The sequence below is a fragment of the Bicyclus anynana genome, chromosome 4 (genome assembly GCF_947172395.1).
Source record: "Bicyclus anynana chromosome 4, ilBicAnyn1.1, whole genome shotgun sequence".
NCBI classification, from domain to species: Eukaryota; Metazoa; Arthropoda; class Insecta; order Lepidoptera; family Nymphalidae; genus Bicyclus; species Bicyclus anynana.
In genome coordinates, this window is record NC_069086.1 from 552,344 (window position 1) to 572,454 (window position 20,111).

The 20,111-nt window shown below is 37.3% G+C and overlaps 1 protein-coding gene across 2 annotated transcripts; it reads right to left on the reverse strand.

Moving 5' to 3' along the window:
• Positions 1-14,204, reverse strand: LOC112048935 (peroxiredoxin 1). 2 transcript variants are annotated; one of them, XM_052881148.1, is made up of 6 exons: positions 14,070-14,175; positions 13,575-13,680; positions 5,471-5,611; positions 4,646-4,785; positions 2,462-2,630; positions 1-1,276 (listed from the first exon to the last, which is right to left on the reverse strand). In XM_052881148.1, exons 2-6 carry the CDS (start codon positions 13,664-13,666, stop codon positions 1,129-1,131), a joined length of 690 nt encoding a protein of 229 aa, XP_052737108.1. In that variant the 5' UTR covers positions 13,667-13,680; positions 14,070-14,175; the 3' UTR covers positions 1-1,128. The 2 variants fall into 2 exon arrangements, with proteins under 2 accessions (XP_052737108.1, XP_023942413.1); XM_024086645.2 differs by lacking the exon at positions 13,575-13,680 and having other exon boundaries at positions 14,070-14,204.
• Positions 14,205-20,111: the final 5,907 nt, after the last annotated feature.

The following is a 20,111-nucleotide window of genomic DNA, read 5'->3' on the forward strand; positions in this document are numbered from 1 at the left end:
ATTTAATTACAGCATCTAATTACAGCCTCACGTTACAATATAAACAATCATTATGCATATCCATCCAATACTGATATAGTTCACAATAATTATGTTTGACACAAGGCTTTCATATGAACAATACGCTGCTTCGCTTCGTCACATACAGTACTACAGTATGCTTCACTGAGATTCGCATACTCTACAAAATGCATACATATAAAATAATATCAATACAATTATCATAATAACCTATCCGAAACATTCATACATGTATTATTGATATAGTATCTATGATATAGATGCAACACAGATGAATACAATCGTAGTCGTATGAAATCGTCACTTCCAGCGTTGCCAGATGTCCCGATTTTTAAATCAATATTAAATGTTCTGCGCGGGACAGGCTCAGTCCCGCTTTTCGGGGATTGGATATTATGATAACGTTTATAAGACAAATGTTAAAATATTGTCTGTATGTTCAACAGTTATCACAGAGGATGCGTATAGTACGGTTAGGAAAAGACACTATATTAGATGATTTTTAAAACTATTCGAAAGCTCCCAGCGCCATCTGTAAATTGTTTCAATAAAACATAACCCTAGCACCGAATTACACAGCGATATAGTAGGATCACAATAACTTATTTGGCTGATTTTTCTTACTAAAATTTAATTGATATGCAATTAGTTTTAACGTGTTGTCAATATTACTATTTACTACTATAATACTTGATAATAATTTTTCTACTGACACTATTCTAAACACATTAAAACTGTTATATATATTGGAGATTCAGTTAAATGAAAAGTAAGTTTTATGTCCTCATAGTCAAAATTAGAGAAAATTTTTTTTAAAAATGAACAAGTTAACTTGGGATTTAAAAAAACTATTGTTAATTAGAGTACTATAAATGAACGCCAGTGGCGTGCACGAGGTTTTTAACTAGGGTATGCACTTAAGTAAAAAATGGAGAATTCCTTGTCCAACATAGGTTTGTATTGAGTCCTTAGGGTAGGCAGTGCATTTTTGCATCTATGATGTGCACGCTACAGATGAACGCTATTAATATTATCAGCCAGTGTGATGGTCGTCACTTGGTGCTCAGGTTCGGTGCCGGGTGGAGTGGGTGGTGGAGTGGGGGGCGCCTAGTTGGCGTCGCCGAAGTACTCCTGCGCCGCCTTGGTGTCGGGCTTGATGGTCTTGGCGCCGGGCCGCCAGTTGGCGGGGCACACCTCGCCGTGCTTGTCGGTGTACTGGAACGCTTGCACCAGCCGCAGCGTCTCCTCCACCGAGCTGCGGAAACATTATATTTTACTAAGAGATTCAAAATACATTATTTAATATTTATTGACATTTAAATTGATTAATTGACGGCCTCCGTGGCGCAGTGGTATGCGCGGTGGATTTACAAAACGGAGGTCCTGGGTTCGATCCCCGGCTGGGCAGATTGAGATTTTCTTAATTGGTCCAGGTCTGGCTGGTGAGAGGCTTCGGCCGTGGCTAGTTACTACCCTACCGACAAACGATTTAGCGTTCCGGTACGATGTAGTGTAGAAACCGAAAGCAGTGTGGATTTCATCCTACTCCTAACAAGTTAGCCCGTTTCCGTCTTAGATTGCATCATCACTTACCATCGGGTAAGATTGTATGTAGTTAAGGGCTAACTTGTAGAGAATAAAAAAAAAAATTTACAAGTTAGCGTACAATCTCACCTGATGGTAAGTGATGATGTAACCAAAATGGAAGCATGCTACCTTGTTAGGAATAGTATGAAAATCCACACCCGTTTCGGTTTCTACACATCGTACCGGAACGCTAAATCGCTGAGATACGTCTTTGCCATTAGGGTGGTAACTAGCCACGGCCGACAAGTATTATACCAATTTACAAACTTCGATAACTGTACAAGTTTTTAAAATGGTCTTACACTTTAGTTACATGGATTTTTTTACAAGATAGCTTTTTAAATAAGGTTACTTTAATGAAAGAAAATAATTATTGCACTTAAAGCTTCTTCTACAACAAAAATTAATTTATATTTTTATAAATAATATATTTGTTGTAGAAGAAGTTTTAAATTACCAATGTATTATAAAAACATATAATACATTGGTAATTTAAACCGTAATTTTTACAAAAATCATATCTTTAAAATCTCAACTACAGTAGCATTGAAAAAACTGATTCAAGAGAGAAAATTTTGAAAAATCCGAAAATAAAACATAACTTGGTCACCCTAGGGATTTTTGGAAAATTATTTTAATTAGTTATAGACAATTAGAATTAGATTAATTTTGCTGTATCTATTACTACTACATTTGCGTTCTATCCATTAATTACGGGACACCCTGTACACAAAAATATAATTATGTATGTGTGTCTGTCTACGTAGCGGATTTTGGAACACTTTGTAGTGATAGACACGTAACATATCTAATAGTACAATATATCGTTGCATATATCTGTACGTCTGCTCACCGTCCCACGGGCAGGTCGTTGATGGTGATCTGGCGCAGGTTCTGCTGCTCGTCGATGATGAAGAGGCCGCGGTACGGGATGCCGGTCTCCTCGTTGAGCACGCCGTAGTCGCGCGCGATGCGGTGCGACTTGTCGCTGATGATGGGGATGTTCATGGGGCCCAGGCCGCCTGCCGACAACAGCTCATGAGATACAGGGATCCATATGGTGTTCATATCAAAATCATAAAATAAAATACTGATAAATTCTACCCCTAAAGCCTTTGAGAGCGGATTAGTTCTCTATTCAACCCTCATTTGTCCGCGAATGTAAAATTATTCGATTGTAATTGTTTACGAAAACCTAATATAATACAGCTAAATACTAAAAAGTTAAATGTAAATGAACAACCCAACACAACATACACAAATATTCCCAAGGTAAACTCAATATAACATTGCACATAGAACACCTCAAACCATCTGCGAAGAATTAAACAATACCAATTCCATTAGCTATACCTAAGCCAAATTAGGTGTAGCCGGACGATTAGCCACGCAGAAGCTGCCAATATTGACGTTAGCGCAGCATAAACACTTAATACAATACCTCATTAATGCATTGCGTGGCGTCGTCGCAACGGATCAAAACGTTGAATGCTAACCTGCGTTACATTGACGCACGACGACACACGTCAATCTCAACAATGTATAGAAAACGATTGATCACTGTCCGTCGCCGCGACGATGCAACGTGTCGCAACGGACTAATGAGGCATCGCTCATACTCTGACGCGACGAAAGTGTATAGGAGTTATTCGGTTATATGCGTCACTTTGTCTCACGCTGCGTCTAGATAAAACCACAGTAAGCGCAGTTAGAACCAAATTTTCATTATTTAAATATACTTTAACTGTGGATTTTTTCATGTTTACCAACTTCTAATCCGACGTTACGTGTTTTGATTACTTTAGGGGGTTTTGTAATAATAGTCCTTTATGATAGCTCTTCTTTAAATTATTTTTTTTAAATTAAAAGTTATTTATGTCTTTATGAGGAAAGTTGCGTTTATTAGATTAATTTCCATATATTTTTTATAACCTTAAAAGGAATGTGTGCTATGCTAACTATTATCGCTAAAATAAAATTTCCAATGGGATAAAAGAAAAATATCTCAATTCCAAAACTTTAGTTGGATACGAAAAACAAATGCTGCAAAGATGCTGATAACATATTTTATATTGAAGGCCAAAGCAAGTAAACATTTATAAAGTTCACAGCAAGAAACGTATTGTAAACACTGATGTAATACCACTCAGCTATCACAAAGTGGCTGAATACCCGGCTATACAATTTGCAAGCGCACGACAATATACCGAGAAATGTAAACCCCCATATAAAGCCATACCATCAGTGCCAGTCTCTTTGTCCCTCACCAGAGCAACCCCTAAGTTCGGCTCGCTTCTCCTACGGAAGCACGGCGCGATCGTATACAGACACAGTGACAGAGACGATCTCTTGTGCTTGACATCGGTATGCACTTGCTTGGTACCAATGTCCGACACTACGTCAGCTAGAAAGCCACAGCTCATGTTAACTATACACAAGTCATACAGTTACAACGTGAGACATTGAGATTAACATTACATTTGCATCAATGTTTTGTAAACTAATAAACCTAACGTACTAGATAGTATTTCTAAATAAATCAATTCATTGTATTTTGTTAGTGATTGTGTCTGTCCCTACATAAATTATTTACTAGTAGATTTACAATTGGACCTGGTGGCTATTAGGTTCTTAAATATTTAATCCAATTTTTGATTTCATTTTAATACTAATGTTGTCAGAGTACCCAGTACAAAACTGCAATCCATCCCCATTTTTTAAATTAAGAATTTATAGAAGTTCTTAATATACCATAAGCTTTAAGAGAGGGCTTCCCTCGCCCGCCCACCCACAATCCTCGTAAAATCAACCTATACATCACCTATGGGAGATACTTCAGCAGTGTGTTGCAACGGCCGGCGGTTGCGGTGAAGCAAACCGCACGCATCCAGTCAGTTTCAAAAATGGATCGAAACAGATGAAACAATGTCCATCGTAGGAACGGAGCTGAAACGTCGCTGCGACGATGCAACGTAACGCAACGCACTAATGGGGCATCGCTCTAAAACCGCGAGTCATTACGGCGGTTGTCACTCACCCTGTTTGCGCGGCGTGTTGATCCAGGCGAGGTGGGTGAAGTGCGAGTCGGTGGAGGCGGCGATCACTTCGCAGCCGATCTTGCGGAAGTCGTCCGCGCGCTCGGAGAAGGCGATGATCTCGGTGGGGCACACGAACGTACTGGAATTATTGTTATTGGAATTATAATATTGTTAAGTTCCTATTTAACCAATGTGTGAAAAAGTTTATTTATAGAATTATTTTGGTTTGGGATTTTTAGCAAAAGAGGTTATTTGTTTCTGACTAAAATTCTACCCAATTCTTAAAAATAATTTTCTAAAGAAAAATATTATTGTCCTTATAATTTGAATTTAAACATTAAACATGGTTTACAAATTTATTAATGTTGTAAATTCATAGTACGCACACTGGATGTACATTTTCAAGTTTTTACAACAGGTTAATTAGCGCCAACAAAGTTTAACAAAACCCGTTAGATGATGTTTATTATACTCATTATATAAAAGGACTTAACTAAAGTGAAATTTAAATGTATGGTCTAGTCACGTTGCATACATAATTTCATGATAGATAACCTCAAATGGATTTAAAAACTTGTCAAGCATTATGCTGACAAGTTTTTACAGGCACAATCAATATATTTTGGCTTATAGTGTAAGGACTATAAAGTACTGACTTATTTTTTTTCCAAGAAATTTATAGTGGTATCCCGACAACCCGCAATAGAGCAGTTTGGTGGGCCCAAGCTCCATACCCCCTCTCCTATAAGCAGGGGGTCCCTGTAGTGGGCCTTTAAGATAGGCTGATGAGGTACCACCTCAGGTAATGCTAGGCGCACACTCACAAGTCCAGCGGGTAGAAGAACAGCACGACGTATTTGCCCTTGTAGTCCGAGAGAGCGACATCCTTGAACTCGCCGTTCACCACCGCCGTGGTCTTGAACTGCGGCGCGGGCTTGGTCAGCTGCAGCGGCATCTTGTTGAAGCTGGAACGTGACGTCACAGTGAGGTAGAGATAACTGACCGGTTGTTGATTGAGATAGTGAGGCTTTAGTGCAATCGTCTGAAGAAAGTGTTTTTGACAAGTCTCGTCAAATGTACTCGTAGTGGCATCATGTTAAAACTAAATATGTTTTGCTCTTCTGATTGTGTAACAGGTATTCATAGACGTTGCAGGGGCACCCTCAGGGGATCATTCACCCTGAGTGTCAAATTCTCAAACAAATAGAGGCTAAATACGATACTCAGCGGCTGAATGAACCCCTGGAAGAGCCCCTACAACGTCTATGAAATCCACTGTAAGTCCCGTAGGCTCCTAAATGGGACCTCAGCCTGGTCATCGGGACTCTCTAAGGGGCGTCTCCTCTGAGACTCAGACCTCGGCTTAGACCGTTCTGGAATGGTTTTTTGGCCTGAGTGTATCAATTCGGGCGCCAGAGATAGTGAGTTTTAATAAGCCAACGTCTGGGTGACGTCAGATATCGGGGACCTCGTCTTCGCCGGTGCAGACGCTGGTAACTTGTGTTTGTGTTGCTGGGAGGCGTTGTCTCTCGTTATGTCATCGTCAGGACGTTAAGAGATAGTGTAGAGAATGGCTTCTTGTTGAATGGAACGTGTAATGTGGATAGAGATACGTGTCCGGACACGGAAGAATGATTTTCTCACTCGCAACAATTGTTAATCTGTCCTTAATAATGAAACAGTAAAAACAGTAATTGAAGGTAATTGATACAGCCATGCTTAGATATTTCTCTATGGTTGACGGACCTAAGGATATAGGTCATAGAACGTGTACTTTGAAATGTGATGTTATGTCAGCCACTGATGATCAAGTAATCTCACATGCCTGCAGCGCTATCGGCTTTACGTCCGATAAAACTGATCGTGTGTTGGTCGCGATCGGCATGATGTTATGCACATCGCGATCAATACACGATCCAGTTTTATAGGTTTTTGTAATTCATTATGATTAACTTAGGTGGGACGTCTGGTTATTTTGTACATAGTTTAAATATAATATTACCTAATGTAAAATCGTGTACCTATTTTGTTGTAATTTAATTTTATGGCATTAATAATTCACGACATTTCCAATACAAACATATCGATTAACAGAGAAATGTAAAAACACATCAAAATTACCATTGATAAGCGAACGTGGAACCACACAAGTGGTTAACCAGATATGATAAACAAAATTAATTCAATACAATATTGTCACATAGCTACCTATAATAACACATGAGTACATTACGTGTATCAAGAACATTGGTAATATTACGTATTGCGTAAAGCGACAAACTAAGGTTACTGTTATGATACGTTAACTATCTAATGCTAAATACATAAACAAAGTCATAACATTAGGTACCTACTTATATCACGAGGCACATAGTTTATCAACAAGGCGACTAATAATGTTATAATACCGCTATTTGTATAAAATAGAAACAGAAATGTAAATAAAAGATTTATTTTGCTTTTCACCACGATACCTATGCAATCCAGATTTTCGATACAAGACCTAAACTCAAGGAATGTAATTTGATCTATACTAATATTATAAAGAGGTAAAGTTTGTAAGTTTGTAAGTTTGTAAGTTTGTAACAATTTTTTGAAATTGGGTAATCTTCGGAACTACTGGACCGATTTTAAAAATTCTTTCACCAGTAGAATGCTACGTTATCGGGGAGTGCTATAGGCTATATTTTATATTTCTATCATATATAACTACTGAGATATCGCGGGTTTTCTCTTACAGGTCAGACCGAAAAACTTACTTATTCGCATGCGCTGCCTCAACCATTGCGTATAACTGAAATAAATGTATGGAGGCTTTTTGAACCTTTAAAAGTTCTACAAAAAAGTCCGCGACACCATATATCTATCTTTTATATTTTAGCAGATATAGTACCTTTAGTACTTTAATAAATTATTTAAATTTTAAACTAAGGTTTACGTCATTATTTACACAACTAAACTTAAATCCTTATCAAAATAAATTATTTAATAATCACAAGGATATTATAGAGATAAGATTTGCCCTTTACAGTATGTTAATTAGTTATATAGTTTCGGAGATAATACAAAATTTCTGAAAGTCGCAGAAATGCCGCTATATGACGCCCCGCGGTTTCAATTACGTGGTTCCCGTTCCCGTATGAATATGAGGACCAAACATAGCCTATGACACTCGCAAATAATGTAGCTTTCTATTGGTAAAAGAATTTTCCAAATCGGTCCAGTAGATCCAGAGATTACCCCCGACAACCACACAAACTATACCTCTTTATAGTATTAGCATAGAACTCGCTTGGGAAATTATAGTCTTTTGGTCATTGCACCACGCACAAAAGGCTGGACCAATTTTGCTGAGGGTAGGGATAGGATAGAGGTAGGGAAGGGGTAGGATAGAGGTAATTAGAGGGGTAGGGTAGGGGTAATTTAGGGAAAGTGTAGGGTAGGGTAGGGTAGGGTACGGATAAGGTAGGAGTAGTGTAGGGTAGGGGCAAGGTAGAGATAGGGGAAGGATATGGAACGTATAGGGTAGGGCAGGAGTAGGATAGGGGTAGGGTAGGGTAGGGGTAGGGTACGGGTAGGGTAGGGTTAGGGTAGGGATAAGGTAGGTGTAGGAAAGGGTTAGGGTTAGCGGTAGGGTAGGAGTAAGGTAGGGGTAGGGTAGGGGTAGATTAGGAGTAGGGTAGGATATGGTATGGATAGGTTACGGGTAGGGTTAGGGTAGGTGGGGGGAGGGAAGGGTTAGCGTTAGCGGTAGGGTAGGAGTAAGGTAGGGGTAGGGTAGGATAGGGTAGGGTAGGGTTGGGTAGGTTTATGAGCAGGGGAAGGTAGAGGTAGAGAAGTTTACATCAATTTTTACGCGGACGAAGTCGCGGGCGTCCGCTAGTATTTTATAAATTCCAAGAATACAGCCTACAGGTAAGTATTTGTAATTCGCTTGCGTTGTACTTAAAAGAAACCGATTGTTGTAAATATCTGGTTTGGGTTTGCCAGATGTAGTTTTGAATCGAACAAAAGAGATACCTTTTATAGGTTAGAGTGAGATTAACTAACGCATTTTACCTTTATACTTATAATAGCTATTTTTTTTTTTATAACCATATGGACGAATATTACTGGTCCAAATAATGTACCTATTTGTAAATAACTTTAAGACTACAAAAGGACTTGTCCCAATTTGGTATGGAGGCTGGGCCTTTATTCCGAATGTCTATGCAGAACAAATATTTTTTTTTCTTAAAAGAACATAAAATATAGGGCTTAAAACCATTTTTGGAATCCGCATTTTAAAAAAAAATGTATTATTTTCATAAGCTAACAACATTATTTAAGAATTCTTATGATTTATCTAATTAATGCGGGTTCCTAAAATTCTGAAAATTATTTTCTCAACAGCAATCTGTATCGTCTATCCGTAAAAAATACTATCGACCTGCTCATAAATTATAAATAGTAAAGGCCCATTTTGGGACATGTCCTTTATATTCATTGCCAAATCACAGAAACAATTTATATGAAAACAATTACTCACAATATTCAGACCGTGTAAAAAACGCAGCACTTACAAAATGTGAAATGTTCAAACAACTATGATATACTAGGCCAAAGTTCTAACTGCTCTACGTAGCGTTGCGAAACACAAACCTAAGGTCAAGGAAGTCTGTCTCGGTCAGATACTCGGCTCTCACCAAGTGAACGTCATAGATATTTCTCTCTGTACAGTTCCACAGTTCGACTAGCAACTCCCCGTTGCCGTGGCAAAGGTAATCCGTCAGTATACCGCTAGTTAGCATGTTGGTTAGTATCGCCTCGAGGTTGCGGGCTCTGGGAACACGTTACAATGCCTGCTGTATGAATAATTCCGTTGAATTATCGCTGGGAGACTTGATTACGATGTTTTTAATTAGCTACGTGTTAGTTTTTACTGTTACTGAAGGTGTTTGAAGGTTATATAGATATAATGTGTTGCTTTCACGCGTGAGAAGCGATGTACGAAATACCTACTCCTGCTTGGTTACTTAGTTGATATTTCATATATAGCCCCCGGTATGAAAAAAATATGGATAGTAAAATTCGATGAACGAATGACAGCGTCACGTTTTTGTGCGCAACCGATTCTGCGCACCTTTCACCGCTTTCCGCCTGATCCTCCTCGGTTGCGCACCTTTCACTGGCGTAGGTATTGAGACGTACATAGTGTATGCGTGTAGTGCAACATACACCTATTTAGACAGTCGATCTGAAAGAGTAAACTCCATTCGTGCGTCGGGCACACACTTTGTTTTTTAAATTATTTTTTTTACGCGGAGGAGAAGGAAGTGAAGACGCTCAGCATAGCAGCCAAGGTCAATCTGTTGGCGCTCACAGTATGACTTCCATACTAGTTTCATAATGTAATGCAATATTGTGTAGTAACACAATGGGTTTGTTTAATCCATTTTCTGCTGTATAATTTTATTCTAATATATTTTATTCAAATACCAATAATAAGTAGATACACTACACACAAAAACTAAACATAATCTATTAGACATACCTAGATATGAACTATCTTCATACATATCTACGAATAACATTTAACATTATCTTAAGCTGAATTTTAGTAGACACTTGCAAGTTAACGATTATTTATCAATAAAAATATACTATCTTAGAACGTGACAAACTTTGGCTCGATAGCGGTATTAGCTACTCAAGTTTCAATTACATACTTCATAAATGCTAGAGTACCGTTTCTAGCACGGTATGATCGTATTACTTACGATGCTGTAACTATTTTTAACCTCCGACGCAAAAAGAGGGGTGTTATAAGTTTGACGTGTCTGTCTGTCTGTGGCACCATAGCTTCCGAACGAATGAAGCGACCTAAATTAAGTTTGTTTTGTATGAAAGGTGACTTATGCGCGAGCGTTCTTAGACATGTTTGATGAAATGTCTGCAAATATAAATAGTCGAGAGTGTAATTAATGATTTTATGACCCTCGAGGGTTTTTCAAAATTTTCAATATTATGTTAACTTTATACTAAACTAGCGCACGAATACCGTAAAATTACGTTATCTTTAAAATCGGTTTAGTAGATCCAGCAAATACAAGACGACAAACTTTACCTCTTCATAATATCTGTATAGAATAATATAAAAGTGGTGTTACTTATGTTATTTATTCAATGAAGTGTATTCAAATTTCAATTGTTAACTAAGAAATTGGGTATTCCGCATACATATTGAAACAAATCATGGATCATTGCGTTTGCATTGTTATGTAAACAACTTACATTAATTAAATTAATAGTATCAATGAACTACATTACCTAATTTGTTAATTCAAATTAATCTATTTCGTCATCAACCCATATTCGGCTCACTGCTGAGCTCGAGTCTCCTCTCAGAATGAGAGGGGTTAGGCCAATAGTCCACCACGCTGGCCCAATGCGGATTGGCAGACTTCACACACACAGAGAATTAAGATAATTCTCTGGTATGCAGGTTTCCTCACGATGTTTTCCTTCACCGTTTGAGACACGTGATATTTTAATTTCTTAAAATGCACACAACTGAAAAGTTGGAGGTGCATGTCCCAGACCGGATTCGAACCCACACCCTCTGGAATCGGAGGCAGAGGTCATATCCACTGGGCTATCACGGCTCTTCTATTCTGTTAAGATGAAGCGCTGACTATAGCAAATCATTCATGGAATAAACTTAATTGTCAAATATGTCTAATCTATTTATCTATCTAAAAATATTTTTAGCTTTTAAAAATTAGTAAAATAAAAATCACCTGAGACATAAAATAAGAAACACCGCCAGAGTTGTGAAGAGGCATTTAAATAATAATAATTGGAAAATCCAATTCTTATACTAAACCAAACTTCATCCCAATCTACACAATACACTTTTATAAGTTGTACATCATTACTACCAATTAAAAAGTTGTTCTTATTACTTAAGATATCTTATTCTAATATTAATTTACAAATATAACTAAAAAGAGGTCTAAATCTACAACTGTATCCTATTCTACATCTCAAATTAGTAGAATGAGTATAAACCTCATGGAGAATGGCCTCATCATAGGTATGAGGTGTTCTGGTTTCTTGAGGTCCATACTGGTGACGTCATCACCACGGCAGTAGCATTTGTGTTCCATCGACATTTTCACAACTGATGCTTGACAATTTAAATTGACACAAGAAATTATATTAAAATACTAATAAAAAACTATCAATGATTTTATTTTTTCCTCATTAATATTAGAGTACCTAGCATTAGGTCTTGGTTGAGGTTTGAAGCTAATACCTACATCAGGCTATGAAACAATTGCATCTGCCTTTTGAAGCTGTGGTAAAGTTACTATGAACAAAACTTGATGTTTTAAAAGTGCTTGTAAACCATAGAATAATATAAACTAATTTAAATTGGAATAGCTTTCCTTTCAAGAATCCTCAGTAACAATCCAGAGCAGGGAAGTTCTAGGAAAGAAGAAACGACAGCTTTATTGATTTAGAATGTTATGCAATACACAAACCGAAAGTATTCAGGTATTCTGACATCCATATAATAACTGGGCAATGTGAGTAAACAGCACACAGCATACAGACTGGCCATCTGCTATCAGGGTGGTATAAAGTGACCAACATTTGCGAAGAACATAGATCTCAGAACTCTTTCTGTCTGTGCGAGGCCTTACTACCAATAGTTACTCATATTGATGTCCCATCTACACAAAGTACAAACACATTTACAACCCCTAGGATTAAAATATTTAAATCCATATAACATAGGATATAATTTAATACTGTTAGTCATTTGTATAATTGCAGTGATTAAATACTTTTATGATGTCTGGAATGACAATCGGTATCACCAGTCTGATAAGATTAAATTTTTTACAAATTTCATAATATGTACTAATTTTTCACATTACTGTTAAACATCTTGCAGTAAAAGATAAAAATATAAGATAGAGAGATCAGATTGACAATCATTATTTGTCAACATGAAACATTCCAAATCAGATAATATAGCTACTGTATTGTGTAGCTTTTATAATTAAACACAAAACAAAGGATGTTATAAGACATGGGCATTTTTAAGTTTGTCTGTCTTGTAGTATAATATCCAAGATAGAGAAATTTGGAGTTTATACTAATTTAGGGCCTCTGTGGCACAGCTAAAAGCGGTGGATTTACAAGACGGAGGTCTTGGGTTTGATCCGCGGCTGGGTCAATTGAGGTTTTTTGAATTGGTACAGGTTTGCTTGGTGGGTGGCTCTGGCCGTGGCTAGTTAGCTAGACTAGTGTTTCAGTATGATGTCGTGTGGAAATCTGGACTCGACATACCACTGCCCCACAGAGGCTGTCAAGGACGGTTTACTATTTGCTTAAAAATGTTTAGTAAAATGCCTTATCTTACTTACAACGGGAATAGTTAAGTTATTTGGCTATGTCTGTGGTAAATCATTTTTGAAAGCTGCATAGAGCAAAACTTACAACATTGACGAATAATGAGTACATTCGATTAATTTAAATGTAATATATTTTATTTACTATGTATTTCATGCTAAACGCATGCTAACAAATAGGAAGGAAAAACCATAATGTGTTTCCCCACGGCTAGATATTTTATGGGTAAGTAATAATTAAATAAGTCTTACTAGATACCTGAAACCAGCTTATAAGCAATTAAATAAAATTATAATTGATGAAGTACATTTTGTAAGATACATATAGCCCCATTAGTATTGTAATATTATAGTTCGAGAGAAAATAGAATGCACAAGTATTTTGCAAATACACTATAATATCACCCACATAGTGGAATAATGCATAATATCTTTATTGTTGTGAGAACATAATTGATATTCTTCCAGAAGATTATAGTTTGTCTGTCGTGCAAAGCGAGGCAAGCCCTCTCCCCAGTCTACTGACCTGTCTATGAGTAATTTTTTTGGAATGTTTCCATTCATTTCATTTCCAGAATCACTTCTCTCTCTTTTCCTACTCGGAACTTCTTGCACCATGTTAACCTTTGACCCTAAACCGACACTCAATGTAATATTACGAAATAATATTATTATTGGTACTTATTAAAACCTATTTTACGATGTAAAACATAAAAAAAATATATGAAGGTAAGAGAAAAAACAATTACTTAAAATAACCTTGAGTATAAAGCTTAAAGGTCAAATATGGGTGTAAGTCGCTTTGAAGTTATTGTTTGTAACGGAAAAAAAAAAGATTTATACGATCTGTAAAAGATCCCCGTGAATAATTCGTAGAATCGGCTTCTAGATGAATCTGTATTGTTAACACAAATTAGGCGGAAGAAAGATCTATAAGTTTTTTGTTTCAGTGCATTAAGATGTGGCTTTGCCAGACGTTGCTCTAATACGAATTTGAAAGATTAAAATAAAAATTACTCACTTGGAAAACTGGAGCTTTGTAGAAATACACGAATAACACCACGTTCGACTGTATCGACGGCGTGAAAATGACAAATGAAATTTAATCAAATTAGCCGGCCGGAAAAAAACGTTACGACGGAATCAGTGGTAAATGACGTAAATGTCAAAATAGTGTGGCTAGTTTAAACAGTTCACAAACCACCAAAACAAGTTTTTTACAACAAAAAATCAAAGCATAGACGTAAAATTATGGTAATATACAAGTACTGCTACATACTTAAAACTTAATTAATAATTGGACGCGTACGTGGAAGTGGTTTTATTGCTTATTTTTAGATACGTACGGGAAACCTGGGCAATGTGGACACCTTGGGCAATTCAACCTTCAATAATTTCTAAACTATGCATCCCTGATCTCACTGCTGACGTCGTACGTTAAGTGATTCATCCCCTACCTTTCAATAACGGCGGACAGCGATGCATATTATTATCAGTATTATTAATAGTTTTATTACTTAAATGTATTGATGTAGCGTTATTTTTGTTTATTAAGTACTTATATTAAAAACTAAACAAAATTTTGTTTAGTTTAGTTTAGGTATGGGACTCGATAAACTTAACACGATAACAGACCCTCTAGATAAATATAGTTTTTATTCCATAAGCTGTCAAACGTTAAAGTCAATTTCGCCCGGATTTCCTAGACTACGTTTTTCCTAAAAACTTAACATATTGTGCCACTATTATGATGTGGCTAAAGGAGGTGCAAGGAAAACGCGTATCATCACAAAAGGCTGCATAATCGCTTACCGAAGTAAGCAGCAGTCGCAGCATATAAAAAATATAAGATTAACATAATTTGAAATTATCAAATTTAAAATAGTAATTAAGTTCATTTTAAAATAACAAAATATTATTTAGAAACTACCGATTCGTACGAATTAGTAGCAGTATATGGAGAGGTTGGTCTGGTCACACTAATACAATCACAGCTAAAATAAACAGCCATAGATAAAATATACTAAATTTCGACTTCTAAGTTTTTAAAACAGAGTAAAATCTTGCTTAATATTATATAAATTATGTATTATTATTTTAAATTGAATACAACATAATAATAACATAATAAGTTGTATTCAATTTAGTTTTACCAAGAAGTGTATCCATAGATACTCATAGATATATAAGATTGTATCGAAGTGTATCATAGATGTCGCTGTTAGTCATAGCTAGTCTTAAGGCTAGTCACATTAGAAAATTACTTGGATGTTTCACTTTATAAGGACAGATGTCGCTTTTTATGTACAATAGCAGATTTAAAAACATGCATGAGTCGACTCAACTTTTGCAGTTCTGCAGTGCACTCTGCACTACAGACTACAGTACCAGAAGTTTGGTTCAGTCAGCCGTTTGTGTCGGTGATTTTAGGATTGTATCTCTGTTAATGTATGCCACACTTTTCGAGCTTTTATTTAACTTCCAACAATCAAAGTGGCTTATATTTGATTGGAGTGAGATTTGTTACTAATCTATGATACCAATCAGCTGATTTAACGTACACTCCGATTCACGAGGGTGTGACTCTTTACACTCTTCTGCTCGTGGAAACATAAAGTTCCCGACTTCGGATTGAGAATTTCGCTGAAGAAACATCAACTTAAGTTCTTCTTTTCAGCACGGAGTTGGAAAGTCGGTGGTATGTAACACCGCCAACTTTTCATGTCTCGGAGAGCATGTTCAGCCGTCAGTCCCGATCATTGTCACTAACCTTTGATAGTGATCGTGAAAGCATTTGACACTCATACTCTCACTCACCTATGCTAGCCAACCCGGTTTGGAGCAACATGGTGGGTTAAAACTCAATATCCCCACTCCTATGAGGAGTGAGCGCTGGTCTAACGATTTTATATTATTAGATACGTACGTACAACATCACCGCTAAAAGGGATCCGAAATTTAGCTACTCAGACTAAATGAAATTAAGACAATTAGCCACATTTTTTTTTGCCTCAGTTTTGAAGCGTTAAGCGGGGCAGAGGGAAAGACTGCGCGTGTATGAACTATGAAGTCGTGCGCGCGGGGCATCGCTACCCCCCTCCCGGCCCGTGCGGACCATCGGTAGTGTTACGAACGAATTTGTTGTTATGTATGGATATACATACACATATCTAAAGTAGCTACCTATTAAATTTTTGCCCTGGACTTTATGGCCATTAAAACAGGCAGCTACTGTCAATGTGAAGTGATGAATGTGAAATGAATTGCCACAGTGTAGATAAGAATACCTACATGTATTTAACTAGTTATCTAGGTAAAAGTTCAGTTAAAAGTTAAAATAAAACTCGCCACACAATAGTGAGGATCGCGTTTCAACACAATGGGTGCGCGCTAACTGGCCGTTTGCCTTTTACATTTTTATTCGCGATCTGGCGGCGCATTCCGTAATTATTTCCATTCCAACATTTTTGGAAGCCGGCTGGAATAGCAATTAACAGTTGTCGGGATTTGCATTTTTTGAATAACTATTGGAGGGCTGCGAAGTTGAGGAAAGTTGGGGTTTGATTCGATTTATTTCGTTCGTGTTCACGGAGGCTGAATCAATGAAGCGCTAAGCTGAGTTCGCGCTACTAGGATGAAAAACGTGGATAAGTGTAAGTCGGACTGCCCACCGAGGGTTCCGTACAAATACTTGGTACTTACTTGCTTGAAATAAAAATTACTTATTATTTTTATGATTTAATTGCAAATAATTTAAAATTTTTCCTTATACTTGATGTATTAGACGGTGTTATTTGTAAAAATTCATAGTTCTAGGTCAACGAAAAGTACATATATTTGCCGTTTTGCGGCATACACCGCTGAAGTATTTTTTTGTTGCCAGTGGACATCCATCGGCTGTCTTGATGATGATGACTGTAAAAATAAAAATAGGTAATGAACCTTTATGCTCTTCAATGAAGTACAACATTATCTGTAGTAGGTACCTATAGCTTAGTAACTTTATTGTATTATGCAATAATAACCAGTGCACAGTAAAACCAACCAACCAACTGTGGTTTGTGTTGCACTATGGTTAGGCTTAATTTAAATGTGTTGTTTGTTGAATAATAAATAAAATAAATAAAATAAAAAAAATAAAATAAAAATAAAATAAAAAATCTTCGTTCGTAACACTCTCGATGTACCGCGCGGGGCGGGCGGCCAGTCTTTCCCCCTGTCGCCCGCTTATCATGGTTATCAACGATTTTGCCAGACTATATACTATATTTGACCAGAAAATAACACGAATCTTCATGTGTGTGAGTTGCCAATGACCCGCGCCATGTCACAATGAAAATACTACAGCTAAGATGGATGAGTGACCGCCTTAAGCCATGTTTACCTCGGGAAGACCGATTAGTTTACTTTACCGACAGCTTAATTAATTAGCCGAGGGCAATTCGCGTTTTTATTTTTGCCTAGATTGCTGCGCTGACGAAACGGTTACCACGACGAAGTTATTTCGGCTAAGACTTAATTAAATTAATGAATAAATAATTAGGTATGCTAGCTTTAATGAAGATTCTAAGTGTTCGCTTCGTCACTGTCAAGAGTGTCAATGTAGGTCTGGTTGATGAAAAACGTAGGATGAAGGATTTTTATACGAAATGTCGTTCTCTTAATTAGCAAAACACCCTTTATTGCCCTAACTTACATTTAAGGTAAAATTTTTAAAAGTACCTACAATCTACATAAATTTTTAGTTCTTGACCGTACGGATTTTGGTGTTAATTCCATTTGGAAAGTGCGTTATCAATTATTTAGCCTTATCCATAATATAGATATTATCAGGTAATTTCTTATTGCTTACCTGGCTGAGCTTTGGAGAGCAGCCATGAATGCATGCTTACGTAGTTTATATCCTTAGGCCCTTTCCTGTGCCTAGTGTTTTTTCAGTTTCGTTTTCCCTTCCACCAACGAAGTGGATATTTTCAAGTCAAGAGTGAACAGGCACCTTCTAGGCAAGCTGTATGATTCGAGAAAAAAATCTACTGGGACTATTGAAGCTGGCCGGCCAATAACGAGTAGGTCATACCCAGTGGCGTGCACTTCATAGATGCAAAAATGCACTGCCTACCCTAAAGACTCGATACAAACCTATGTTGGACCACAAAATACATAGTTGGACAAGGAACTTTCCAATTTTCACTTATAGTGCATACCCTAGTTAAAAACTTTGTGCACGCCACTGGTCATACCTACATGTTCGAGTTATTGCTCCAATCGCGCCAGTATTTATTTGACTTGTATTATGACGAAGGGATCGAATTGATTCTGGCACATTTGACCCGCACGAGCTCCTACGACGTTTCATGAATTCGGATCTTCGCGTAAGTTGATCCGGATTGTCACAGGTTCTATTTCCAGTTGGGAGCAATTACAGGGCCAGGCTTCCCTCCTTTTAGGAGAGGTTATGGAGCTTAGACCCACCACACTGCTTCGGTGCTGCGGGTTTCCCAACTCCGAGCTGAGAATTCAACTGTATTTTTATAAAAGAAAGAAAAGTTTAGTATCTCATATAGCCTGGCCCAGGATTCGAACCCAGGACCTCGTGATCCGAAACCACATAGGCTAACCACTGGCCCAACGAGGCAGTTATAATAATTAGAAAAAAAAATATTTTGTTAAATATGGTATAACTCAAAAAATTTTAATAAAAAAAATTCAACCGACTTCCAACTCAAAAAATAACTAACTAAAAAGCAAAAAATAACATCCTACCTATGTGCTACCTTCTGATCAGTTTGAAGGCGGTGCCAAGCCAGTGATGTTTTAATTAAATACGTTTGAACTACAAAATTTCTGTGGTTATTACAGAAACAGCTTTAATTAAAACACGACACTGGCTTGGCACCGCCTTCAAACTGATCAGAAGGTAGCACATAGGTAGGATGTTATTTTTTGCTTTTTAGTTAAAGTTATTTTTTGAGTTGGAAGTCGGTTGAATTTTTTTTATTAAAATTTTTATTTTTTTATTTTTAGTGTTAGCATACCCACTGCGTGTGTACATTCACAACCTATCTAAGTAGAAAGTTCTTATCAATACAAAATTATCAAGTCCAAACACAAGGTAGCTACTGTGAACCGTCGAGGAGTTCTCTTCACTGTCCCTCGTCTTCATCATCAGACCCTTAATAAAGTCACAATCCATCTAGGTGGAAAGTTCTCATCAATACAAATTTATCAAGTCCAAACACAAGGTAGCTACTGTGAACCGTCGAGGAGTTCTCTTCACTGTCCCTCGTCTTCATCATCAGACCCTTAATACAGTCACAATCCATCTAGGTGGTAAGTTCTCATCAATACAAATTTATCAAGTCCAAACACAAGGTAGCTACTGTGAACTGTCGAGGAGTTCTCTTCACTGTCCCTCGTCTTCATCACCAGACCCTTAATACAGTCACAACCCATATAGGTGGAAAGTACTCATCAATACAAATTAATCAATCCCAAACAAAAGGTGACTGCTGTAGCTTGAAGAGTTCCATCGTCTGTGTTTCGGCTCCATCATCAGACCAACTCCAAACCTTCATAAAGTTGTAGTGGTTTAAAATACCTTATGGAAACACTAACAAACGTACTAGCCGTCTCTACAACTTTCGAAAGTTCCCCTCAATTTCTCCAGGATGCCATCATCAGATCCTGACATGAAAAAAATGGGACCACCCTGGATGTAAACCCTAAAAAAAAAAAAAAATATACATACAGCCGAACGTAGAACCTCCTCCTTTTTGGAAGTCGGTACTTAAAAATGTACTAAAGTTATCAATGTATGTATGCATGTCCGTACATATATCAGCAGTTACTCGTTAATCTGTTAGACAGCAATCACCTTTGCGCGTGTACCTGGAAAATGAAAGGGGACGATATTGAGTTTGCGCCCCCCGGCGACCCTTAGCGGCTACCTGCTAGGGCTGCCACTCGCTCACTGCAGTACAGGTAAAGGGGAGTTCTGATTTAGGAAATTATATATCACGCGTCTCAAACGGTGAAGGTAAAACATCGTGAGAATTTTCCTTTG

Bases quoted from the DNA above. Each gene is read 5' to 3' on its own strand.
- LOC112048935 (XM_052881148.1), bottom strand. From the start codon at position 13,666: ATGGTGCAAGAAGTTCCGAGTAGGAAAAGAGAGAGAAGTGATTCTGGA. The intron at 5,612-13,574 runs GTCAGTAGACTG...GTCACGTTCCAG, and splicing joins AAAAAATTACTCATAGACAG to CTTCAACAAGATGCCGCTGC. The intron at 1,277-2,461 runs GTGAGCAGACGT...ATGTTTCCGCAG, and splicing joins AACGACCTGCCCGTGGGACG to CTCGGTGGAGGAGACGCTGC.